Source organism: Dama dama, chromosome 4, assembly GCF_033118175.1.
Source record: "Dama dama isolate Ldn47 chromosome 4, ASM3311817v1, whole genome shotgun sequence".
NCBI classification, from domain to species: Eukaryota; Metazoa; Chordata; class Mammalia; order Artiodactyla; family Cervidae; genus Dama; species Dama dama.
Window position 1 is genome coordinate 60,969,948 of NC_083684.1, and position 25,259 is coordinate 60,995,206.

A 25,259-nucleotide genomic window follows, 5' to 3' on the forward strand; every position below is an offset into this window, starting at 1 on the left:
TATATTTTAAAACAGTTTGCTGCTAACAACCTACCCTGCAACTTTGTTTCCAGGACTGCTGTTGGGCTCAAGGTGCCTGGGAGTTTATTTCTTGCCCCCTTCCTGTGACATGTGGCCCACGATTGCCTTAGAGGCATATAGTAGCAAATCCCCAAAGATAGCCCCCAATGACCATGCCCCCAAAATTCATACATTTGTGTAGTATTCTCTCATATTCAGCCTGAGCTGCCCCGACTTACATTAAGGAGTAGAATGTGGTGGAAGCGACACTGTGCCAGTTCCAAGCTTAGTCTTTAAAAAAAATCGGAAGTTTCTGCTTCCTTCCCTGAGGAATGCTCACTCTGGGGAGCCCTGAGCTACCAAGTAAGGGGTTCAGCTACCTGTTGGAGAAAGAAACCACATGGAGAGGGAAAGCAGTGAGACTACATAGAGAATACTAGAAGTTCAGATATCCCACAGTCCAGTAGGGTCCTGCCTCCTAGCCATCCCTACCAAGGGGCCAGATGCATCTGAGTGTGCCATCTTGGATGTTATAGCCCAGCTGGGCCCTAAGATGACTGTGGCTTTAGTTGATGCTGTATGGTGCCAAAGAACCATGTCACTGAGCCCAGTCAATCCATGGAATTGTGAACAATTACAGGCTAGTCCCAGGTGGTGCTAGTGGTAAAGAACCCACCTGCCAATGTAGAAGACATAAGAGAAGCAGTTTCCATCCCTGGGTCAGGAAGATCCCCTAGAGAAGGAAATGGCAGCCCACTCTAGTATTCTTGCCTGGAAAACCCCCTTGGACAGAGGAACCTGGTGGGCTACAGGCCATGGAGTCGCAAAGAGTTGGACACGACTGAAGAGACTTAACACACATGGAATTAAGAACAATCTAAATCTTGGGGTGGCTTGTTATTCAGCAATAATAAATCCAAGCAGGAATTTCCGTTTGCCTCAGAGGCCCAGTGCCCTTTGCTTCAAGGTGGGAATGACTCTACTTGATTTATCCTCCAGAGCTCCCAAAGGGATTAGGCTGAGGCTGGGACTTCACCTGACATCACACCCTTGCTAGTCTTCCTCCCCATCCCTGTTCTGTTTCATCTATTCCTTTATTGTTTTCTACTGGGAGCATGTCTTTACTAAATCATGGACACAAGGATCTTGTCTCAGATTCTGCTTCTAAGAGAATCTGACCTCAGATTCATGACACATCTGATTTTTCTCATCTCCAATCAGAAGCCAAGGGTCTGGCAGACTATTCTCTCTCTCCCCACTCATCCCTGTCTCCCTGTTGCATCCAAAAAAGCAGAGATCACCTTCCAGGCTCCCCAGCAACAGGCAGCCATCCAGTCGGTGAGATGTGGGGGTGATAGTGTGGAACAAAAACATCCATGAGGTCTCTGAAGGAAGCATCAAGCAGCTTGTTTGTCCTGGTCAGCAACAAATGAAACCTCTTTGCTCCCAACAACACAAGCACAGAGGGGATCATATGGAGGTCAGGCAGAAGTTAGGAGGTTGGCATGTCAGCAGCAGTGCAGGGGCCAGGTGGAGATGAGAGTTATCTCTGATTTTTTGTCTGTGGTGGGAGGGGCTCTGCTAGTTGTTCCAACCACCTCTGCTCACCCCCACCACACACACAGAGCCTATCTCTGTGACCTCTCCATCCCCACCAGTTCACAGTCCCTGGAAACCCCAAAATCCATCACCATGGATCCTCCAGCAGGTCCCACAGCCTGGTGCCACTGGAATCAGATAAGTCAGCAGAGAAAATGCTGGGGGCTGGGGGGCCACAGCCCAGAGGGGGACCCCCACTCAGAGCCTCCAGCCAATCCAAGGAGTCCGTGAGGCCCCTGGGAGAGGGGGACGGGGAATTCGTGGGGGATGGAAGTGAGGAAGAGAAGACAGAAGAGAGGCCTTCAGAGTCCGGGGAGGGGGACAGCATGTCGAAGGAGCCGGGGAAGTCCAAGGAGATGGCGGGCAGCGGGTCTGCAGGGGAAGAAATGCAGCGTGAGCTTAGGAAGGCAGAGGTCCGGACCCTAGCTCCCTATTTGTCCTTTCCAGGAGTCTGGGTCCCCAGACCACTCCTCCCTAAGACCCAGGAATCCAGAACCTTGGACCGCGTCCCCCTTTTCCTCAAATCAAGGAGTTCGGCTCTTACCCTCAGGCTCCACCTGATCCTCCAGGATGTCATCAATGCCCCGGTTCGGAAGCAGCTGCGGAGAGGGAGCAGCAGCGTGAACCTGGGACTCCAGCCTGATCCTGTCTGAGACCCTAGGCCCGCTCTCTCTCACCTGCGCTCTGCGGATAGCCTCCTGCAGCTCCTCCTCCAGGGTCAGGGCTGCTGAGGCCGGTGCTGAGGAAGGGACCGGCACTGGAGCTGGAGTTGGAGCCTGAGCCGTCGTCGCAACCGGAACCAGAGCCGAAGCCGAAGCAGTCACCAGGGTTTCCGCGGCACGTGGAGGAGGCGGTGAATGAGACGTTGGACTCAGCTTGAACTGGAACCGCGGAGGGTAATTTCTATAAGCTGCGCCCACTGGGGGTCAACCCCACCCACTCGCTATCTGTGGTTCCACCCCAGGCCTGCGCCCCGTCCTTCACTCATTGACCCCGCCTCATTAGACCACGCCCCTTTCTTTCATTGGCTTCTCTTCTCTTAAGATCCTCCCCCTTGGCTCTTAACCACGCCCCCACACTTTATTGGCTGTTCTTTTCTCGGCTTGCCGTCCCATCCCGCTTTGGCTTCTCTTCATTGGTCCACGCAGGCAGCCCCGCCCTCACCGAGCACGCACTCCGGGCGGCTCCCAAAGCCTTGGGCCTGAAGCGAGGCCAGGGGGCGCCCGCCGGACTGTCCTCGCGCCGAGCCTTCGGCCGTTCGCGGGGCGGGGCGCCGCCGCGCATGCGCTCCAGAAGCATTGACTTGGTCCCCGACACCGGGAGGCCCCGCAGCCGCAGCTGCTGCCGGAGCTCTGAGACCTAGGGTGGGAGGCGGGGAGAGGACGTGCTAGGCGGGCTCCGGGGCGCAGGTGGGGGTTTGCTGGGGCTGGACATTTGGAACCCGAGAGAGGACGAACTGGGGACCCGGATCTCCAATGCAGCAAAGGCTGTAGGGTTAGACTTCTGAACCTCGGAACTCCCCAAACTCACCGTCAGCTCCTCCAGTTTGAGGGTCTGAAGTTCCAACTTGTGTGGCAGGGGCGAAGGGTTGGGGACTCCTGGTGGGGAGGGAGTGAGGGGTGTGGGCTTCATCCTGGCGATAGTTTCGAGGGGGAAATAGAGGTTAGAAGGAGCAGAGAGAGAAAAGGCATTCTAGAGTCCTCAAAGACGTGGGTTCATGAAGATGCGGGAAAGTGAGGGACCTGAGTTGTGGGGCTCTGAGCGAGCAAGCACTGGAGGCTAGTTCCCATGCATGGGAGAAGAGGAACTGAGGGGAGAGGGATCAGACTCTTGGGTAGGAGGTCAGGATTCCTGGGAACTGAAGGAAGAGGGGGCTGAGGACCTGAACTCCGGTCCTGGAGGAGGAGGGAGCTGGGGGCCTGAAGTTCCCGGAGAACAAAAATGGGGGTCATACCTAGGAGGTGACTGCTGTAAGCTTGTCCCTTCCCACAGAGGCGGTCCAGGGGGATCCAAAGGCGACCCTTCAACCTGGGGGTCTGCCCTGCACCCTTGTCTTGGCGCCGGGGGTATGTACCGGTGGTATGTCAAGTTCCCCTTGGGCTTGGGCTCCCTCCAGTGTAGAGAGGGCTTGGGAGACTCCTGAAAGAGCAGGTATGATGTCATATGCTTCTGCTCTGTTCCTGCTCTACTGTCCCAGAGCCCCATGCAAAGTATATGGGGTCGGCTTATTGCCATCAGAGAGAAGCAAAACGGGCAGCAGCAAGGAGGACCAAGGCTAGACTCTCAGGGGGACTTCCCTTCACTTTGATAGAGACTCACCTTCTTGAGAGACCTCCAAGGGCAGGGTTTCGGCTCAGGAAGAAGGGCTCCAGGGTTGGAGAGGAAAGGGGCTGGGCCCGGTGGGGAGGCTGGGGCCAGAGCCAGAGCCGGATCTGCAGCTGAGATCCATGGATCAGGATCCAAGACTGGAGAGGCGGCGAAGGACCCTGAGAGGGCTGCAGGCAGCACGCCAGGCAGGGAGAAACAAGGGCTGTGTGGGAAGGAGGGCCCTGGAGGCCCCAGCCTCCAAGTGCAGAAGGACAGATGTGGGGAGTGAAAACCAAGTGGTGGGAGCTAAGCGCTGGGATTCCTGGATCTAAGGGCAGAAGCGCAAGGGACCCAGACTTTTCCATTCTCAAGAAAGGCAGGAATCTCGTCCTCAGCCATCAAGGGGTGTGGTAACAGGATCCCAGATTTCTGAGGTTTTGCTGGGAGAAGGGTGGAGCCAGCACTCCGGGTTCTTGGGGAGAGATAGAAGCTGAAAGTCACATCCTGAGATTTGCATGTGTGCCAAGTGTGGAGCCTGGGATGCCTATATTCTCCCAAGAAACAGGATCTGGATTCATGCATTTCACTGGAGTGGGAAAAGCCCAAGGGCAGGAAGAGAAGCTCCTAGCCGGTGGGGCAGCTGGGGATCTGTACCCGTGGGTCCTGGGGAAGGACAGGAGGGGACCACAATGAACCCTGGGGCATAGAGACTGGGCTCAGGAACCAAAGCAAGATGTGTGGCAGCTGCCCCCCAGGGTGCCCTAAGGGAAGTGGGGCCACCATTCCCTCCCTTTCAGGGCCCACACTTACTCGGGTCCTGATACCGTCTGTGGATCCGAAGCTGAAGGACTGTGGAAGGAGTGGGAGGAGAGAGGCGGGAAGGGAGTGTCCAAGAGCCTGGCCTGGCAGGCTAGTGTGAGCTGCAGTTGTTGGCGGGACACGTGTGTCCAGCCCCCTTACACACCCCATGCAGGCGGGTGGGCAGGCAGCCTGCTCCCTTCCTGGGCCTCCTGCCTGCTCTCTGCCAGCACGGCAGCAAAGGCCAGAGCTGTTCTGGGGCGGGGAGCCAGCCAGCGTGCACGCAGGAGGCAGCCTGTCCCCCGACCTGCCCCCTTCACAAGCCTGCGCCCACCCTATCCTCTGCCCAACTGCCATCTTAGTGTCTGTGCTTCATTGCCTCCTTTTATCTGTGCATCCTGCTTTGCACACGCCCACTCCCTACTTCTCAGCCTCCCTTCAGTCACCCCTTTTGCACACCAACCTCTAAACATGTTTTTCCCAGGACTCTAGTCTTACACTTATACCACTTTTATACACTGGTGCCCTTTGCTACTCTTCATCCTTACCTCACCATCTTGGCACACACCCAGCCACATTAACACACTTGGTTGCCCACTAGGGATTTCACCCCCAGTTTTGAAGCCAGGATCTCTCTTTGCACATTTCTTTGTGGACATGTACTCTTGCACACTCCTTGCTCTCTGGTTCCTGGTGTCTTTGCACCCACCCAACCACAGAAGCAGACTGTCTGCACCCTCAAGCATGCTCTGTCTACTCCGGACTTGGCCTCCAGGTGTACACCCACTTGCACACTTTCCATCTGCGCTGGGACCTGAAGTGCCACCTTCGACACTTTCAAGGCTTGAGAGCTCACTGTCCCCTCGCCCACAGTTCCACTCTGAAGTCCCCACTGTGGACACTCTTCTGCTTTAAGCACTTGTCACTTTAAGCCCTTGTTCCTTTGTGGTACTTGGTCCTCTGCACACCCACCCCTGGCCGCCCACTCCCCGCTCTTCACGTGAGCATTGCATCAGCCATTTGCACACTCACTGTCAACCAGAACTCCACCCCTTTGCTGGGGCCTCCTTTCTACACAAATAATGTTTTGCATGGAGAACACATGCCTCTTGGGGATCACCTCCCCACATCGCCCCGCGGTGCATACTCCCAGGTTGAGAATATATTCCCAGGACCAGGAGGATCCCTTCCCGACGTGCACAGAAAGAAATCTCTCACCAGATCGGAACTTGGACCGAATGATTTGGGAGCGCTGGGAGGAAGCCGCCAGGGTCATTGCCAAGGCTGGGATGGGGACCTGGGCTGGGTGGGGTGGAGGGGGGAGGCAGGGTCAGAGTGGAGGTCAGGAGGCGTCCCCTGCGTGTGAACGCAGCAGGGAAGGGCCTGAGGAGCCTAGAGACGGGAGCGGCCTCAGGCCATACCTTCTGGATCCTGGGGGTGGAGGGGACTGGGGGCCCAGACTCCTGGGTGTGAGAGAGGACACGCCGAGGGCCCCAATTCCTAGAGCCTGCGGGAAGAAGCACCTGAGGCCTGGGACTCCTGAGTCCTAAGAAGGAGGGCACTTGGTGGCCTGGACTCCGGGTCTATGAAAGGAGACGGAGGGAAAAGGGGGTGAAGGGCAGGAACTTAATACTCTAAGGGGCCTAGAATCCAACAGCCTTGATCAAGAGGGGAAGAGGGGAATCCGACAGGTCCCTAGGGAGTGGAAGGGTCTCTGACACTTGCATTTGAGAAGGGTGTGGGGGCGCGGGTGGGCGTCAGCCATCACGGTTTGTGGGGAAGGGACTGGGATCACAGAGGTGACAGGAGAGTTAAGGCGGGTTCCCCTCCCAGCCCCTATCCCAGGGCCTTCTCACCAGGTGGACTCGGCGCAGCGGCGCTCTGGAGTGGGTCGAGTCCGCTGGTCAAGGCTGGAGGCCGCAGGCTCCGCCCTACCAGCCTGGGACCGCCTCGGACCCCACCCTTTTGGGGGCGTGTCGGGAGCAGGGCGGGGGGGGGGAGGGGCGGGGTAGACAGGAGCCCCTCCTGGCATCCTGAGAAGGGGAGGGAGCACGGGCTGGGAGGGGCTGGGGCGGGGCGGACCTCTGGGTTCCCAGCTCGCTCCTCCGCGTCCTGGGGCTGCGGGGTCGGGCTGGGCAGCGGCGGGCAGACTGACAGAGGCAGGTGCCAAGAGAGGAGCTCGGGGTGAGCAGCAGCGGCAGGTGGTCTTGCCCCGGCCCTGCAGACAGGTGCCACCTGTCGCCTTCTTTTTCCCTGACGCAGCAGCAGGAGTCGGATTCGGGGGGAGGTGGGGGAGTTCAAACTGGAGCCCCAACCTCCGGGGTCTGAGGGAGGAGGGGACTGGAGAGCTAAATTCCTGGGTTTGAAGGAAAAGAGGCAGAGGCTTGAACTCCTGGACCCAAGAGAGGAGTTGGTTGGGGCCCCAGATTTTCGGATGTGAGGGAGGAGGGAGTCAAGAACAGGGACAAGAGGTGTTGAGGCTCATCAGGGCGCCCGACAGGCACAAAAGTCCAGAAGGGGCTCGGGAACCCAGACTCCTGGGTCTGAGGGAAGAGGCTGGAGTATAGGCTATGGGGGTCGAAGGGAGCGTTGGCTGTTTCCCACTGGCAGGACTGATCTTTAGCTGAACAAGTTTAGCGCTCCGTCCTGAGGTGTGTGGGAGATCCCAGCACCTGGATTGGATTACAGGCAAGAGGGCAAGCTGAGGCCGTGGCTATAAATACCTCGTGGATTCGGCAGGAGCCCAATGCTCCAGGCAAGGGCCCTGGTGACTTATTTCACAAAAAATCATCACCACCCCAGCTCCGGAGTCTTAACAAGCGAGGCGTTGCCAATACCACGGATGCCTTTATTGTTCCTGGCACTGAAATCCCAAACCCATCTTCCCACTGTCCCATCCTCTGCTACCCCCAAATTCAAACTCCCAGCATTCCACGCGGAGAAAAACTACAACTCCCAGAAAGCTCGGCGCTCAGGAGGGCTCTAGAGGTGAGAAGCCGATGAATTTTCAAGATTCGCGCGCTCATTTGCTATTGGTTCTCAAGGAGGCGTGGCCACGGGAGGTCCATGGCGGTGATTGGCCGGCAGTTCCTGCTGCTCAAGATCCCAGAGGAGGCGGCGGAGTCTGCGAAGTTCACGGTGCAGGGCATCATCTGTCACAGGACCCGTGAGGCTGAGGCGCGAGCTACCCAAGGGCAGGATGAGGGGAGGATGGGAAGAGAAGCTTTCGAAGATGTCCCCTAAGAGACGGAAGAACACAGAGTTAAATTCTGAAAATGGGCGTGAGGGAGGGCCGAGGCTACCTTACGCCGGAAGGAAGGAAAAACGAACACCCAGCAACTCCTGGAGCACGGTCCCCTCGAACGTGACTCTTGGAATCCCCAGGCATCATGGGAATTATAGTTCAGAATGAAAGGCCACCGTTGCCTGGAAAACTGGCCATGTACTTGGGTTCTTGAGTCCGCGAGGATGAAAGGAGGAAGGGCTAGGAACTTTGTTTCACAGATTCCTTAGAGTTGAGGGGCCTGGAGCCTGGCCTCTTAGGTGAGGGAGGTAGTCTGTAGGGGCAAAGAGGCTGGAGGCCTGACCCCTGGGAAAAAATAAGGAGCTGGGGGCTTTATCTCCTGTAAGCTGTGGGAGAATCCTATATCCTGGAATCCAGCACTTAGATCCTTAGATCCAGGGGGAGGAGAGAGCTAGGAAGAAGGAGGGCTTGGGGCTATGGACTCCGAGGTCCTGAGGACAGAGGAACGCTGACCACCCCGATGCCTCTGTGCATATTTCTCCTCACCTGTGTCCACAGCATCTCGCTCTGCAGGGGGAGGATCCCAGGCAGGTGGAGGCCCGCGGCCAGGACCCAGCTGGTAGTGGCTGAGCAGATGGTGCAGCTGAGCAGGGGTCAGTGTAGGGTGGTCAGTTCGTAGGCTGCTCCATGAAGCCTGGTAGGAAGACAAGGTGAGAAATCTACAGTCATTATGGGACAGCTGAGAAATCCTAAGTGGAAGGCCCTCCACAGGGGGCATGGATGTAGTGGGTAGAAAGTGGTATCTCTGCAATGTCTTCCAAGACACTGTGAGGCCTGGCTATCACCAAAGTGACGGTGGGGAAGGGCCTACTCTCAACTTTAAAAAAGAAAAATGTGACTTGCTTCAGAATACACGAGGAAGTAGAAGTAGGCAGTTGTGGAGAAGGAACAAATTGACCATTAGTTTATGTTATTGTGTGCATATATCTTCATCATATGTGTTCATTTGACTGTGGCCACTTTTTGTATCCGTTTGAAAATTTCTGTACCTAACCTAGATCTAGGCAACAGAATCATCAATGTGATTAAAAACAGACTGAACCCAGATTTCCTGGCAACTCATTACCTTCTGGCAAACCACGGTGCCTCAGTTTCCTCACCTGTAAATTAGAGAACAAGAACTACCCAACAGGGTTGTTATGAGGATTCAAAAAGGCAAGACTGTAAAGTACTCAGAACTCTGACTGGTGCTTATTAAGTACTCTATAAAAGTTTGATAAATAAAAGTAAATAAATGAAATCAAGTGACCTAGCCTACCTGATTCTATTTTTTTTCTCTGAACAAAATTGTCAGTTAAAAACCCGCTTCACAAGGCTTAATCAGCATTCAATGAGAAGGGCCAAACACAGTATCTCACATTTAATTTATGTTCAATGGATGCTTTAAATGTCACATTTCTTGTTTCCATACCAGACTTCTTGAATCAGCATATCTAAGGGAGGGGACCCTGGAAACTATTATTAATAACTCCCACTGGGATTCAGATGTAGCCAAATTCAGACATTGATGTGGCTGGCTTCCTTCTAGCTGCCAATGCATCATCCATGGTGTCTGAGCTGGGACTGGGAATAACTACAGCCCAAGGGGAGATCCAAGGGCAAGAGGAATACAGAGAATGGGTGAGTGGGGTTGGGGACTCAGAGATTAGGGGTCAGGAGTCACCTTGAGCAGGGAGGTACGAGGCACACACAGCAGGTTCACAGCTATGGAGAGTTTCCGGAAGAACTCAGTGGCAATGTCACCCAGCCCAGCCCCCTGCAGCCAGTCCAAGACAAGATCCAGGTTGGTTCGGATTTGGACAGCTCGGGACCATTGATAGAAAGGTCGGCCTTGACCTGTGGGGAAAGGGTGTGAGAAGCAATGGGTGCATGGACCCTGCCCTCCTGCCTCCCAGACCTTTTCTATCCTTCAGTTTGGGATCTGGAGCACACTCTCTGGGGTCCCTAAGGATGAGGCCTAAGCCTGTGATGTGTCTTAACTGACACAAGTCTCAGTGGGTCCTATCTCTGCCTCCCAGCCCCTTTCCAGTCCAACCCTCACCTCGTTCCATCAGCGAGTTGAGAAGGGATGCATTGGAGAAGAAGAACAAGTAGCCAAAAGTCTGAGACACAAGGTCTGGGTGCAACTCGCACTGGCTGGTCAGTTCCAGGGCTGCTTGAAACACACCCAGGGTAGGTCTCAACCCTGGAGGCATGGCCCCCAGCTCAGCACCAGGCCCCGGCAACTCTGCTCCAGCTGTGAAAGGGTTACTATCCAGGAGAGCAGGTAGCGTTGAATACAGAGTCTGAGGAGATACAGAGATGCAAGCAAGAGATTGGACTACAACTCCCTGGAAGCTTCAGGGTAGTAGAGCATGAAGATATTAGGGAACTCCACCAAAGGCTTCTGGGAATTGTAGTCCATTCTACTTTCAACACACTAAAGATCTCCAATAAACAAATTCCTCCTTTCCAAATGGGTTCCTAGCATTCATCAGGCCTGGGATACCTCAAGTTTAAGAAAGGCTTTTTAGAAGTGTCTTGGGTATTTTAAGACCACCTCTGGTATCTTATGGGACCTGTAGTTCTCAACAGAGACAGCTCAAGGAGAACAAAGGACATCGAACAAAGAGGCTCCCTTCAATCAAAGGTTTATTTATCCAGAATTCCCGAAGGAAAGGAAAAGAATGGAGAGTTAGGAAGTGGGAGTGGGGTGGCAGTTAGCCAGTGGAAAGTGAGATCAGGCCAAGGACAGGAAATGAGGTCAGAGCCAAAGAAGAAACAAACCCACACTTGGCAGGGATGTACAGGAAGTAAAGCCTTGGAGGAAAGAGCTTCACAAATCAAGGCTGCTCAAGAAATATAGAGATTATCTGTCTCAAAAGATCCCCTTTCATTTCACAGATAAGGAATCAGGCTTATTATAAACCAGAAACCCTGAGAATTCCAACAAGCAATGTTAAGTTCGAGAGTGGTGGCAGGGGCCTGGGGCAGAAAGCATGTCCTGCAGGATGGGCACTCCAGGGAGAAAAAGGTTTGTGACTCAGAAAAGGGAATGAAGGGAATTCCCTGGTAATCCAATGACTAGGACTCTGCGCTTTCACTGCTGAGGATGTGAAAAGAAGACAGACTGCTGAGGGTATGGGTTCAGTCCATGGTTGGGGAACTAAGATCCCACAAGCTAAACACTATGGCAAATATATATATATATATAAAGTTTTAAAGGAAAAGAAAAAACATTTTTTTTTAAAAGAAAAGGGAATGAACTCAAAGCTATAGGAAGTGAGGTCAGCAAACACAGAAAGGCCTGTTTAAAGAGGTTTAGTGTAAATGACAGTGCCTACTCTATTTGATATCTATCTATCGTCTATCAAACTTATCAGTGACTTAAGAGTGGACTTAGAAAACAGGAGCTTGCGAAAGCAGTAATGGTGATATAGCCAGACAGCAAAGTCAGCCGATCTAGAGACAAGAAGTCAGAAAGGCAGGAAGTGATGAAATCTCAAACAGGAAGCAGTCTCAGAACAGCAAAGTAGGGGGGTGGCCTGTGGGGACATGGGAAGTGATGTCAGAGAAGCAGGAAATCTTCTTAGGTCAAATAGGAAGTGACATCAGAACAATGTGATACAGTTCAAACAGGAAGTGATGCCATGCCAAACAGGAGGCATACCTTGGTGAGGTAGTAGACGGACTGCTGGAAGGTACACATGATGACCTCATCCAGGAGGGCCATTGCCTCATCACATAATTCCAAGTCATTGCAGAGTTGTGGGTCTGAAGACAGGCATAGGAGTGAGAAGGAGAACCAGAGGTTGCCAGGCAGAAACCCAGGTCCCCAGGTGCAGGGAATGGCTGGGGGTTTGGACAAATATGGGCCTGGGTCGGGGCTCACCTTCCTGGTCAGCCTCCTTCTCCATCTCTAGCACCTTCTCCTGCACAAAGCTCAGTAGCTCTGTGGTGTTGGCCATCCACAGCATGAGTGGCCGCAACTCCACAGACACAGTCTCAGGGGTCAAGGGCACCTCAGGAACCCCCTCAGGGTGACTGGGCAAAGGGGAAAGGGCCTGTAATCATTGCCAACCCCCACCATAATGTCCAAACCCAGAGATCTGGGTCTAACTGGGGACAGAGTCCAACCCTCATTTCACAATTAGAAAAGTTGAGTCCCAAAGAAACTTGCACTAAAACATGCATGGAAAAGTGAACACAGAACTGGCTGCAAATCCTCCTGACCGCTACATCCCTCTCGACCCTTCTCCCCAGGGTTACTCTTACTTTTCTGGCTGACGGTCTCCAATTTCCTTAATCTTTTCCTGTGGAACAGTAAGATCAGAATCAAGGTGAGGGGGATGAGGAAGAGAGGACATGAGTTAATGCCCTGGTTTTCCTTTTGACAGAGACTCTCCTCACTTTTCAAACAGGCTCTAATCTGTACAGCAGAAACTAACACAACATTGTAAATCAACTATTTTCCAATTAAAAAAAATTTTTTAATGAACTCTGATCCTCAAGTTTCAGAATAACCAGTTCTCTTCTTACCTTTTAAAACACACACACCCCTATGATTATAAGTGGTCCGTCTGCCCCTAGGTCTTCTTCTGCTCAAATGGAGTTTCTTCCTACCCCTCAAAATTCCCTAAACCTTTTCTCTAACTAGGGCTCAGCTCAATAGGATGCAACTCCCCCCACACACACTCTAAATGGTTTCTCCCTAGCATATCTATTTGTTGGTCCTATGGATTTGCTCTCCACGGGCTCCAAGAATGGTCTCGCCCACTATGGCTCCAAGCTTCAGGCCCAATGGGCTCCCCACCTCACTTCTCACAATGGGCTCTTTGAACTTTTCACTCAATGCGATCTCTAACCCCACTCCATCTCAGAGAATGGTTTCTCCCATTATCCCACACCTGCAAAGATAGGTACTACTGTACTCCCTTCTCTTCAAGCACTGTGGATGAAACCACAACTACCAGCATCCCGTGGGGCCCCTTGCCCAAGCCCCTCCCTTTCCTGAAGCATCCTGGGAGATGTAGTTTCGTTCTGCCCAACTACGAAACTAAGGTTCCAAATGGCAAGAGGAGGCTGGGACAAGGACTTGGGGCGCAGAAGAGCCTGGACGGCGGTTGGGGGAGCTCACCCAGACAGTCTCCTTGATAAGACGGGCCAGGCGACCCAGCAGGCGCGGCAGGTGGCCCAGCTCCAGCTCCCGAGCTGAATGGTGCACACAAAGCGCCAGCAGTGTGGCCGGCCCCAAGGGTGGCAGGTCCCCGGCGCCAGCGGCCGCGGTGCGCACGATCTCGCCCAGCAGCGCCTCTTCTTCGCGGGGTCGGAAGCGCAGCACGGGCTCCCGGCCGTCCAGGTAGGCCGCCAGCGCCTCGCCGCGTTCCTGCAGGCCACGACCGCACAGGCGGCAAGAGAAGGCCCAGCCGGGGCCCGGCGGCGTGGCCCCGGGGCGTGCGGGGAGCCACGGTGGTCGCGCCGGCCCCGAGCCCCCAGCGCGGGGGTCCTTGTACATGAACAGGAAGTGCTCGCCCAGCCCCAGCAGGTCTCCCGGATGCAGCTCGGCCTCCCGCAGCAATAGGCACCCATTGTGCGTGACCGGGGCTCCCCGGGATGGGCGCACCATCGCCGGGGGCTCAGGACCCGCGCGCACTGTGCAGTGACGCGGAAGGATGTCCGGGGCGTTGAGAAAGGTGTCCACATATGGGGCTGGGGACCCACCGCGGGCCGAGGAGTTCCCACCTCGGCCAAACACGTGCTGCTCCCGCGTCATCACGTACACCACGAAGTCCTGGAGGAAAGTGAAACTGCACTAAGGATACTACTCCACGAGGAATGGATGTTTCCAAGGAAATACCTTCCCCACAATTGACTCTCCCGTCAACCACATCTCCTGAATGAGCACTTCCAAGGATATCTCCTGGGATCCCAAAGAACTCACTAATTACCTCCCACCTCCCACGAGTGGACTCTACAAAGGCACTTCGTATGGTGAACTGTCCCGTAAGTCCATCCTGAAGACTGGATAGGAGGAAACCCTTTCTTGACAGGGGCTCTACCATTTCCCTCCCTCAAAGAATGGATGCTTCCCAGCAGATCTTTTTCCAATGGCTTCTCCCATCTTCTCGCCTCCGCTGAAAGGACTCCTTCAAGGCAATCCCTTTTTACAGTGGATTCTCCCATAACATTCAGCCCCAAGAATAGGTGCTTACAAGGACACCGCATCCCCATTACTAAAATGGACCCTCCCACTACACTCACCCTCAATGGCCCTTCCCAAGGAAACCTTCTTTCTCCTAGGAACTCTCCCATTTCCCTACTCCTGGTCCCGCATGCCCGTCATGCCACCCCTATGATGGAGACTTTCAAAGACATTTCCCCTTCCAGTAATAGCTACTCTCAGTTTTCCGAAAGCAAGGGTACCTTTAAAGAGACTTCCCCCTCAAACAAAGGTTTCTTCCATTATCTCCAGCCCGTGAATGTACACTTCCAAAGAGACCCACTTTCTATAATGGACTCTCATTTTTTTTTCCCCACCCCATGATGAATTCACTTCCAAGGAGACATAATTCTACAGTGGACTCACTTGTTCCCCACTCCCCACCCCCCCACCATGATGGAGCATTCCAAAGGCACTCTTCCTCCCATCAATGGATGCTCTCAATATTACCATCTCCTAAAAGGACATCGCCAAGGAGATCTCCATATAGTGGCACTTTAAGTAACCTCATCTTATAAATGGATGTTTTCAAAGAGACCCTCTTATAATAGAGTGGCCCATTTCATCCACTAAATGAAGAAGTGGATTCCAGAAGACCTATTCCTAAAAATGACTCTCCTATCTGCAGCCTATAAAAATGGAAGCACTCAGTCTGACCCCCTTCCTAAAGTAGACCCTCATTCACATCTGAGAAAATAGGCATCCCAATAGTCATAAACCCCCTCCTACACTGAACTCTCCCATTACCCCCACCTCAAAAATGCTCATTTCTAAAACCCCTTACTGGGTTTCCCTGGTGGCTCAGTGGTAAAGAATCTGCCTGCCAATGCAGGAGACACAGGTTCAGTCCCTGATCGGAGAAGATCCCACTTGCAGTGGAACTAAGCCCATGGGCCTATTGAGCTTCTGCTCAACTATTGAGCTTGTGCTCTAGAGCCCGTGAGCCACAACTACTGAAGCCCGTGAGCCCTAGAGCTGGTGCTCTGCCACAAGAAAAGCCATCGCAATGAGAAACTCTTGCACCGCAACTAGAGAGTAGCCCTCGCTCGCCACAACTAGAGAAAGCCTGTGCAAAGCAACGAACACCCAGCACAGCCAAAAATAAATAAATAAACTTTAAAATATGTATATATTTTAAATCCCCTTACTACAGTATATTGTTTCATCTACCTCTCAAGAAAAATGGATCTTTCCAGTCTGCCACCTTCTGAAGGTAAAACCTCTCACTCTCCATCCCTGACTGGAGGAATGGGAATGGCCCAAAATACACAAACCCCCTTTTTACAAGAGGCTTTCCTGTTCCTTAACCGCCAAAGGGCTTCTTCCACCTCACTTAAAATGAACTCTCAGATTACAGACACTCATGGATAGAACTCTTATTCCTGTTCCCAAGGAATGGACACTTTCAATGAAGTCTCTTACAAAGAAATTTCTCATGAATCCCACCTGAAAAAATGAACGTTTCCAATATTTCCCTCTCTTCCCATAACCTACTTTCTTATACTCTCAGAATAGATCCTTCCAATTTGACCACCTTTCCACAATAGAGCTTCTGATTTGCCAACCCTGCCTGGAGGAATAAGCTGTTGTAATATATACATACCGTGTTCTACAATGAACTTGCCTTGTCCTGTTGCCCCAATAAGGAGGAGTGAATTCCTCTAATGGAAGTTCCTTGAATAGTTGTAACCTCTCACCCATATATACAGCCAACTGACCTAACCCAATTGGATCCCTCTCGGAGAGTAAAAATGGAACTGTTCAATAAACTCCACCGCCTTCCAGAAAAGGCTTTCCCATTAGTCCCGGGGTACCCTGGCTGTACCACTATTACCCAAAGGTGGACTAAAGCATAAGAATGATTCTCCTAATCATCACTTTTCGCGCCCCATGGACTGTAGCCTGCCAGGCTCCTCTGTCCATGGGATTCTCCAGGCAAGAATACTGGAGTGGGTAGCCATTCCCTTCTCCAGGGGATCCTCCCATCCCAGGGATCAAAGGCAGGTCTCCTGCATTGCGGGGAGATTCTTTACCATCTGAACCAGCAGGGAAGCCCTAATCATCATCATCATTACACACACACATGAATATTTTCAATAATACATTTCTTTAATGAAATAACTTAGCACTGACCCCCAACTGCTAACCCTTTCTTCCTCTCTGCTCCCCACACTCAAACAGGTTCTCATTGCCATTCAAATATGTAAAATAGAAGAACCAGTACCACTGGCCACCATTGACAATGGTCAAAATCCTTCCAGAGTAAACCATCAACTTTAAAAAGTGATGTAATCCACTTCTTCCAAGACCATATAGGCTTACCCAGGACAAGATTCCATATATCAATCAAATTAGCTCTCTCCCCAGGAGATACTCTTCCATTACTCCTCCTCAAGAAATAGAAGCTTTCCAAGAGGATCGGTCTAAAATAGGCTCTCCTGGGAATTCCTTGGTAGCCTAGTGGTTAGGAATCAGGCTTGCATGGCCAAGTCTCGAGTTCAGTCCCTGGTCAGGTAACTAAGATCCCGTAAGCAGCGTGGTGCAGCCAATAAAAATAAAACAGGCTCTCCCAATCTTTTCTGGTGGGAGACAGTGCTTTCCCCCAACTTTGAACAGAATGAGTTATCGCCTACTTATCCCTCCAGTGAAATACTTCTCCGAGATCTATCTGAACCCTCCCACTCTCCTCTCTGATATTATTTCCTCCTCTAGAACCTGACTGGAACCATGTGTGTGCATGCTAAGTCGCTACAGTCGTGTCAGACTCTTTGCAGTCCTATGGACTGCAGCCTGCCGGGCTCCTCTGTCCATGGGGATTGTCCAGGCAAGAATACTGGAGTGCGTTGCCACGTGCTCCTTCAGGGGACCTTCCCGACCCAGGGATCGAACCCGTGTCTCTTACGACTCCTGGTCTCCTGCATTGGCAGATGGGTTCTTCACCACTTGCCAGCACTACCTTCCAACAAACCTGAGGCTAACGCGACCCACGGAATTCTGGGAGTTGTGGTTCTGTCGCCCATTCAACCAAAGGGTGGGACATAGGTCTCTCTCTGTAGGTTAGGCTGCGCTTACCTGGGCGTCCTGGTAGCCCTGCAGCAGCAGGAAATAGGGGCGGTTGCTGGGGGCCTGGATGAGGCACTGCGTCAACTGATCGAAGTCGCCGGGGTCTACAGGTCCAATTTGGGCGTCGGCTGCCCCTGGGGCCATGCTGAGTGCCTGCTGCCTGCGCTCCTGTTGCCGCCGCCGCCGACCTTGCAGACTGAGCTCCGATACGCTCCGCCGCAGGGACAGGTTTTCCGAGCGCTCCTTGCCCCCGGACCCAGCCGGAGTCCCTGACCCAGACCCCGGGCCGGGACTGGCCAGCGCCGCCCCACCGGACGCCGCCCGGGAGCGGTTCTTCTGTGGCCGCCACGAGGGGGCGCCTGTGCCTGCGGAGAGATGGAGAGCGATGAGACAGACTGGAAAGAGACAAAGGGGGAGACACACTTAGAGAGCTAGAGATTATAGACAGTTGGCTTTAGTGAGGCTGCTTCCCACATTTAGATTTTTGCATATGCTGTTCCCTGTGCCTGGAACACACTTCCTGCCTGAGTCCTACCTATCTTGTAATTTCAACTCATAAATTAATTTATTCTTTCAGTTGGTATTTTTTGAATCCGTGCTATGTGCCAGGCACTGTTCTAAGTGTTAGGAACTTTGCGATGAACTGAGAAGATCCTGCACCAAGGGAAAGAGAAATCACTTCCTCTTGAACACCTTTTCTTGACATTCCAAGTCGAAGCAAAGAAGAGCCGTGCTGGGCACTATGAACTTTGTCACACGCAGCACACTGACACCTAACTGGTACCCAGTGGAAATGAGCTGAATGAGTGAATTGATGCGTTTCTCACTGGGCTGTGAAATCTAGGAGACGGGAACCTCACTTGTCAATGTCCCCATTGTACTCCCCAAGGGCCCTAGGTAATGTGTGGCTCACAGAAGGTGTCCAGGGAATGCTTTTTTGGGGTGTGTGTGTGGAATAACGATGGTTATAACCGCCATTCTTTACTTAGCAACTGCCATGTGCCAGTTGTTTTTTCTTAGTCGCTAAGTCGTGTCTGATTCTTTGTGAACCCATGGAATGTAGTCAATCAGGCTCCTTTGTCCATGGGATTTCCCAGGCAAGAATATTGGTCGTGGTGGTTTAGGCGCTAAGTCGTGTCCGACTCTGGCTACCCCGTGGACTGTAGCCTGCCAGGTTCCTCTGACCGTGGGATTCTCCAGACAAGAATACTGGAGTGGGTTGCCATTTCCTTCTCCAGGGGATCTTCCCAACCCAGGGATTGAACCTGCGTCTCCTGCACTAGCAGGTGGATTCTTTACCTCAGAGCCAAATGCTAGGCCCCCAGGTAGCCTGGTTCTCCGCCAATACAAATACCTCTTCATTTCTCGTGCACTGCCCTCAAGCCCCCTCTCACGGTTTGCGGCCAATCTAGCCTAAAGTCACCTGCTTCAAGGCCCACCCTTCTGAGGATCCACCCATCCTTAGACCGCGATCTAATAGCTCATTTCCTCACTTTCCAAGCCTATCCTCCTTCTAGCCTCCATTCGCATAGGCCCTGTCTCTCACGAACCAACTCAGCCTTCTAGAGAGAGGCCACCTGCCATGAGGACCACTCACCCGCCGCGCGCAATATCTCTGCCTTCCTATCACTCGATTCCGCGGCTGGGTCCCAGCCCGGCCATCGCAGACTCCGCCCATCAACTATGCACCTATCCCATGGGCGACGTCCCCCGGCCTAGCCCATCTGGCTGACTTAGACCCTGCCCCAGCTCCGCCTTCCACTGAACACAGTGCTTCAGGCCCCGCCCAAACCCCCGCCCTTCCCCGCAGGCCCCGCCCACCACGACTCCGCCCCCAAGCCCTAGCTCGCCCTCCGCAGGCCCCGCCCCCAGAGCCCGCTCACCGTCGCCGTCCGCCGCCCCGAAGGCCTCCTGCTCCAGGCGGCGCGCCTCCTCGCGGCCGCGCAGCTCGAAACGGCGCGCCCAGCCTGGCCGCGCCCTCCACAGCTCCTGCACCAGCAGCGGGCGCTCCGAGTCGCCCAGCACGCGCAGGTGCTCCGCCCGCCACTCGCCGCTGCCCACCGCGCCCGCCGCGGGCCGGCCCAGGGCGTCGCACAGCGCGAAGGCGTCCACGCAGCTGCTCTCGCCCGGGCCGCTGCCGGGGCTGCCGGCCAACCCGTAGCGCTCCAGCGCCTCGGCCACCAGCTCGCGCGCGGTGGAGCGCGCCGTGGCCAGTACGCTCTTGTAGTTGGCGCCCGAAGCCAACCCGGCGCCGAAGATCTTGAGGACCCCCGGGGGCGCCGTGGCGCGTGTGGCCAGTGGAGGCTCGGGGGCCACACCCGCCGCCAGCTCCGGCAACTTCTTCTCGCTGGCCCAGCGCTGCGCGGCCCCCGGGGTCCCAGGGCCACCCGCGCCACCGGAGCCCGTGGTTCCGGTGCCCGAGCCCCGAAAGAGCTGAGAGATGCGCTTGGCACGGCTCCCTGAGGCTCCCCCGGCTGCCTTGACCGCACCCACTCGCCGCAGCTCCACGTGGGGCGGCGGCGGGGGCAGCGGCTCGCTACTGCGGCTCCCCGTGTCCGAAGACGACGACCTGGGAGCCCGCCGGGGAGCACAGACCCAGGAGAGAGGCCCGAAAGACATGCAGAGACGGGGATGGGAGTTAGAGAAAGAGGGAGGTGGGCAGAGACCGGGGTGCGGATGGGGGACCGAGACCCGGAGAGGGAGGGACAGACACCCAGAGATAGTGGGGGACAGATACCCACCGATGGGCGAGAGACGCGGGGTGTATGGAGATGGGGTGGGGTGGGGGTGGGGCACAGGCCAGAGGCAAAGAGAGAGGGAGAGAAAATAAATAAATAAAGGCGAGTGCCTCAGAAGAAAATTCCAAGAGGTGAGCAGGGAGGGGAGGAAGGAAGGTGAATCAAACCGCTACTTCTTATGTCCGGGTCCCCGTGTCCACCCGGCCTAAACCCATCTCCAGGCCCAGAACTCCCCTCGCTCGACCCTCCACCACTGGGCCTCACTGTCTCCCCACCGCCCACCATCTCAACTTGCCCATTCAGGACAGGAACTGGAGCCAGCTCTTTCCGGGTCCCTGGCGTTACCCAGTGTAGGGACTGGGCCATAAACAGGGGCAGGTGGGAGGCAGGGGCAGGGACTAGCGTCGTGAGGACGTGGGCACTCACTTGACAGAGGCGGCACTGGGCCAGCGTCGCCCCAGCTTCGCCAGCTGCTTCCTGGGAGAATTGATCCACAGGCCCACCGGGAGATGGAGCTTCCCGAAGCGGGGGCTTCCGCCCTCCTTCCGTTCACCAGACAGCATGGCCCTAAGGGAGGGTGGGGAAGACCCCAGCTCCTGAGGTCTCCGGAGGTAGGGATGGGGTGGAGGGGGACCTGGACTCCTGAGTCAGAGGGAGGGGAGTATGGGGCTCAGACTCCAGAGTCTGGTTGGAGGAGGGGGTGGGAGCCCGGATTGTGGTTGCTGGGACGGAGGGTGGCTGGAACTGACTCCTAGGTCTGAGGAAGGGAGGAGGCGACCGGACTCCTGGGTCCCCGGTTCTTACCCTGCTTCGGGTCCCGACAGCACCCGGGGGCCCTGTCTCCGCTTGCCCTGGTTGGCTCTTGACCCCGCGGCTCCCGTTCAGCCTTTGCCTCTGCCCCGGCTCCCAGCACTGGGTGGGGGACAGGAAAAGGCAAGAGGAAACCGGCAGGAAGAGCGGGGAGGGGGCGTCCTGTGAGGGGACCGGGCCTGGGGGAGGAGATCTGGGGAAGGCTGGCCCTGCCCCACTCCTTGATTCTGGAATCATCGCCGCCAGCTGGCCCCTTCCAGGCCCCACAGGGCCCGGGGGTCCCAGCTCCTCCTTTCTCGGACAGAAGACCATCCCCAAACTTCTCTTGGGGGTGGGGGGAGACCAAAAGTTAGAATCAGTCCGGGGGAGTGAGTCAGATACTTGGACCACCAGATAAATATTTATTTTTCTCCTGGAGTCTTTGATCTTTTCCTTTGAAACCCCCGAGTCCTAAACAGTCCGACTGCCAGTGCTGAACCGGGACTTTATGAAATCGACCACTTTGCCAGACCGAGAGAAAAGGATCCTGATGGGAGCACACAGAGCGGAAACAGGTTAGGTCCTCCCTGAGTGAGGACCACTCCTCCCGGCCTCTCTAGGTTTGATCTTATTCTAGCAGTGATCCAAGCTTCGCGCTCCTTAGGTGAGCCCGGCTCCCAAAGGCAGTCCAGCTCTCAGCGTTCCTCGGCTCGCAGACCCCCGCCTGCATTGGGTAGCGGGAAACCCCGCCTCCCACTCCAAGCCCTGCCTTTTTCAGTGGGCGGCTCACACGGATAGAACGCCGGCTGTGAGCACCACTAAGCCCCAGATCAGCACCCCGAGCAGGCGTCTTTTCAGCACTTGCTCCGGCTTCGGAGTCTGTGGCTCGACGGTTGAGTGGGGGCGATCCAAAGCCACCTCTCCTTGGGCCGTCTCATCCTGAGTTTCGGTGTTTGGTGACGGTATCTCCTCCTGGATTCTTTTGGGCAATACTGACAGAGGAGGGGAAAGAAGCGATCCTGGGAGAGCGCTAAGGTCCTGCCAAGACCAAGGCAAGTTCTCCCCGCGCGGCAAGCCGCTCCAGGACCCAGGCCCTCCGGGACATAATCACGCCTCCCAACTGCTTGAAGCCGGGACACACCCAGAGGGGAGCCCCGGCCGGGTGACCAGGAGCCTTACTCGGGGCAGGAAGCCACACCCTCGTGGCCTGAAGCCACACCCCGACAGGAAGTTCTGTCCATAGGCCACGCCCCTGAGGCAAGCCACCCGCCTGGAACCGGGCGCCCCAAAACCTCAGGACCCTGAATCCCACTTCTCTCAACTCCGCAGCACTGACCTGTGACGTGAAAATAGATGATCGTGGCTGGACTGGATTTTATGGAACCCAGCTCGCAGCGATAGGTACCTGCATCCTTCGGACGCACCATGGTCTTGGTCAGGATGGGCTCCTTCCCCTTGGACACCAAGGTCTCAGAATTGTTCTTCCAAACCTAGACCCAAGCTCAAGGGGTCACAGAGGCCTGGGGAATTCAGGGATTAGGGGAGTACGGGGGTGAGACGATCATGGGGCTTCAGTGGGGAGGTGGGAGTCCAGGGTGTACTGTTCAGGACGTGAGGTCCCAGGGGATAAAAGGAAGTCAGACTTGGTCGGTCATAGGTCATGGGCATTGTGGATGCAGGCCTGTGGATACAGGGGCTAGGGGTGCTTATACAAGCCGGATGGACTTGGGGTTCAAGGGTAACGGGAGTTGGAGGGCCCCACCCTGTAAAAGCTGTAATCGGTCAGGCCTTGAGAGATTTTATGCCAGTTGAGCTCACAGTCCAGGATCATGTCTTCCATTTGATGGACCTTGACTTCGCGCTCTGGGAATAGGGGGTTACTGTGGGGTGCTCCCTCAAGATTCTGGGCCCTCTCCCAACCCTCTTCCCCTTGGTCTCACCCCGCCTGTCCTCCTGGTCGGGCTCCAGTCTCCGCCCTCTTTAGACTAGGTCTCGCCTCTGGCTCCGCCCCTCTGGCACCAACCCCTCCGCCTGGGCCCAGCTCTCTCACCTCCACAATTCTTAGACTTTCGACAAGCGTGAACCTGCTTCTGGCAGGTACTGCACCAAATGAGAGGCTGCAACATCAAACCTGAAAGGGCAAGATCGAAGCTGTGTTCTCCCACTAAGAGGCGGGGCTAAAAGGAGAGGGCGGGGCCGAGGGCTGGGGCGGGATCAAGAGCCGAATCTCCAAGGAGGTCAGTCAGGGGCTGGAACACAGCCCTGTAGGAAGTCGTCTCTAACTAGGCTCAGTAAAGAGTGCAAAAACTATATGACCATTTCCCCCAATAAGTCCAAGGAATATTGGAGACCCAGGAACCTCTCGACGGGGAGAATGAGACACAGACCCAAAAGAGACACTGGGTATTGACAGGGTAGGGATGAGGGATGGACGACCATTTCCCATAATCGAGACTTACCACATTTGTTGGGACAAAAAGCTGCCTCGGAAGAAACAATTAAAAAAAGAGAGAGAGAGAATATGATTTCTAAGTTAAAGGCGATGAGAGAAAGGGTGAAGGAACAGGCTAGGTCTGGGGCTCTTGAATTCAAGAAAGGAAAGACGTGGGTATCTGGGTCCTTGGGTCTGAGGGGGCAGGGGGCTGGGAGAGCTGACGGATCAGAGAAGCAGAAGGCGGGGGAAAGGGACTCTAGGGCTGTGAAAGGAGAAGCCTGTGGGGCCAGACTCCCATCTTCTCTCACCCTCTTTTTGAAACTGAGCAGCGTAGCTGGCAAAGGTATTCTTTGCCAGGTGCAACATCCATAACATCTCCTTCACGAAGAGCTCACCTGGGAAGAAGCAGGCAGGCTGCAGAGCAGTCCCCACCCCCACCCTCCTGCCCCTCCCAGATGTGAGGTGCCCGAAGTTGGCCTCTGCCTGCAGAGCCTGGCATTCAGCTTTCCGGTCTTCTCAGGGTAGGACAATAAAAATGTAAAGACCACTTAACAGAATGCTGGCTCCAGAGTCCAGTACCTGACCACCAGACCAGGGGTCACCAGCAATCGCTTCCCTGGGTTTCTGGAAGCCCTCTCTGGCCCGCTTGAGCATTTACCTTTTGCATCACTATCTGTGATGCGTTTCATATCCTTCAGCAAACTCCAGGATGCCTTTTCTAGTGTGGCCTCATCTGTGGGGGGGGCGGGGGGGGGGGTGCCGGGGGAGAGATAACCCCCAGATTCCAAGCATTACTGTCTCATCCGGTCACCTAGTCTTACAAACTACAGTACCCATGGGGCCAGTGGACAAGGGTAGGTCTGGTAAAAGGATTACCCCACCCCATTGCCTTCCGGGAGTTGTAGTTTTATTACATAAAATTGCAGGATAAAATGTAGGGGAACTGTATTTGCCAGCCCTTGGAGAACCCCAGAATCTGCATCCCAGCCTTTTCCATTCCCGAACCCAGGAGATTCCGCCTTCAGTCCTTTCTCTCCAGCACCTCCCAGCGACCCTAGCCCCAGAACCCTTCCTTTCCCAGGATCCAGGAGTCGATCTCCGCCCTCACCGACAACCCCCATATAGGAGTTCTCGTCAATCGGCAGGTCCTTGAAATCTTCCACTGCCTGCTTTATCTTTTCCATCACTTTTTTGTGATAGCTGACCTCCAGGTGTCCAGGCAGGTAATCCATCTCCAAGGAGTTTAGCGCCTCCCTGACCTTTGGATCGCAAATGACACAGCCCCTGGCAGGAAACAGGCAGCCGGCCAGAGTCGCCACCAGGAGGGGAAGCCCCCGCGGCTCCATTGCGACAAGAGCGCGCAGTCCGTGCCGAACTCCGGGGAGGGTCTTCTTACCCCCACCCGAGAAGGTGAACGCTAAATGGAGAGAAGCCCTTCCCCGAGACTAACGGAGCCCCAGTTGGCAGGGCGCACACTTCTCATTAGAGAACCGAGGAGTCTTGAAGCACTCTACGCCCGACCTTGACTCCTGTTGTACCCTCGAATACGAGGGTTCGCTGAAGAGCCCACGTTCTGACAGCTTTTAGAGAGAATGACCAAGCCACGTCCTTCCAACTCTAATCTTTTCCCACGACTACAATTAAGAATTTTGTTGGGGGTGAGGGTAAGGTTAGTTGCGTGGTAGAGAAAGCTCTTGATTGGGGTCACAGTCACGGTTTGCCCCTTACTAGGAACACCCACAGCCTCCTCCTCCCGGCTACCCACGTGAGGCCCCAGATTCCCAAGAGAGAGTCCTTGGAGTTTCCTTGGCCCCGCCCAGGATCCCAACTCTCAGTCTGATTGGATCGCGACAAAGGGAGGGCCCCACCTATCGCTCCGTGATGTCACAGCTGCCTTTTCAGACTAGAACTTTCGCAGCATCTACAGAAGGGGAAGATCTCTGTCGGCTCTGATTTCCAGAGCCAAAGAAAGGGCTTCAAGCCTTCAGTCTCCTCCCCTCTCAGAGCCCCGACTCAGGCTTTGGGCTA

General features: G+C 54.8%; 3 protein-coding genes across 5 annotated transcripts; all 3 read right to left on the reverse strand.

Moving 5' to 3' along the window:
• Positions 1-878: 878 nt before the first annotated feature.
• On the reverse strand, positions 879-6,630 carry MAMSTR (MEF2 activating motif and SAP domain containing transcriptional regulator). Of its 3 annotated transcripts, XM_061139766.1 has the most exons (11): positions 6,561-6,578; positions 6,126-6,287; positions 5,923-6,006; positions 4,717-4,755; positions 3,919-4,094; positions 3,554-3,738; positions 3,130-3,232; positions 2,764-2,958; positions 2,277-2,480; positions 2,144-2,198; positions 879-1,971 (listed from the first exon to the last, which is right to left on the reverse strand). In XM_061139766.1, exons 3-11 carry the CDS (start codon positions 5,978-5,980, stop codon positions 1,688-1,690), a joined length of 1,299 nt encoding a protein of 432 aa, XP_060995749.1. In that variant the 5' UTR covers positions 5,981-6,006; positions 6,126-6,287; positions 6,561-6,578; the 3' UTR covers positions 879-1,687. The 3 variants fall into 3 exon arrangements, with proteins under 3 accessions (XP_060995749.1, XP_060995750.1, XP_060995748.1); XM_061139767.1 differs by lacking the exon at positions 6,126-6,287 and having other exon boundaries at positions 3,674-3,738; positions 6,561-6,630; XM_061139765.1 differs by lacking the exon at positions 6,126-6,287 and having other exon boundaries at positions 6,561-6,630.
• Positions 6,631-7,531: 901 nt separating this feature from the next.
• Positions 7,532-20,941, reverse strand: RASIP1 (Ras interacting protein 1). The gene is made up of 12 exons (XM_061139770.1): positions 20,813-20,941; positions 20,435-20,575; positions 19,154-19,839; positions 17,280-17,635; positions 13,125-13,778; positions 12,263-12,300; positions 11,880-12,031; positions 11,658-11,761; positions 10,050-10,293; positions 9,672-9,844; positions 8,495-8,642; positions 7,532-7,943 (listed from the first exon to the last, which is right to left on the reverse strand). Exons 2-12 carry the CDS (start codon positions 20,569-20,571, stop codon positions 7,744-7,746), a joined length of 2,892 nt encoding a protein of 963 aa, XP_060995753.1. The 5' UTR covers positions 20,572-20,575; positions 20,813-20,941; the 3' UTR covers positions 7,532-7,743.
• IZUMO1 (izumo sperm-oocyte fusion 1) lies at positions 20,933-25,154 on the reverse strand. Its single transcript, XM_061139771.1, has 7 exons — positions 24,340-25,154; positions 23,890-23,964; positions 23,540-23,626; positions 22,848-22,928; positions 22,560-22,660; positions 22,134-22,287; positions 20,933-21,789 (listed from the first exon to the last, which is right to left on the reverse strand). Exons 1-7 carry the CDS (start codon positions 24,575-24,577, stop codon positions 21,584-21,586), a joined length of 942 nt encoding a protein of 313 aa, XP_060995754.1. The 5' UTR covers positions 24,578-25,154; the 3' UTR covers positions 20,933-21,583.
• Positions 25,155-25,259: the final 105 nt, after the last annotated feature.

Excerpts from the sequence above, each read along its gene's own strand:
- RASIP1 (XM_061139770.1), bottom strand. The coding sequence starts at position 20,571 with ATGCTGTCTGGTGAACGGAAGGAGGGCGGAAGCCCCCGCTTCGGGAAG. Across the intron at positions 13,779-17,279 it reads AGGGCTACCAGGACGCCCAG|GACTTCGTGGTGTACGTGAT; the intron begins GTAAGCGCAGCC and ends ACTTTCCTCCAG. Across the intron at positions 12,301-13,124 it reads TTATCAAGGAGACTGTCTGG|GAAAAGATTAAGGAAATTGG; the intron begins GTGAGCTCCCCC and ends ACTGTTCCACAG.
- MAMSTR (XM_061139765.1), bottom strand. The coding sequence starts at position 5,980 with ATGACCCTGGCGGCTTCCTCCCAGCGCTCCCAAATCATTCGGTCCAAG. Across the intron at positions 3,739-3,918 it reads CTTGGAGGTCTCTCAAGAAG|GAGTCTCCCAAGCCCTCTCT; the intron begins GTGAGTCTCTAT and ends CTGCTCTTTCAG. Across the intron at positions 1,972-2,143 it reads GGATCAGGTGGAGCCTGAGG|ACCCGCTGCCCGCCATCTCC; the intron begins GTAAGAGCCGAA and ends CTTCCCCTGCAG.
- IZUMO1 (XM_061139771.1), bottom strand. The coding sequence starts at position 24,577 with ATGGAGCCGCGGGGGCTTCCCCTCCTGGTGGCGACTCTGGCCGGCTGC. Across the intron at positions 23,627-23,889 it reads CACAGATAGTGATGCAAAAG|GTGAGCTCTTCGTGAAGGAG; the intron begins GTAAATGCTCAA and ends GCTTCTTCCCAG. Across the intron at positions 22,661-22,847 it reads AAAGTCTAAGAATTGTGGAG|AGCGCGAAGTCAAGGTCCAT; the intron begins GTGAGAGAGCTG and ends CCCTATTCCCAG.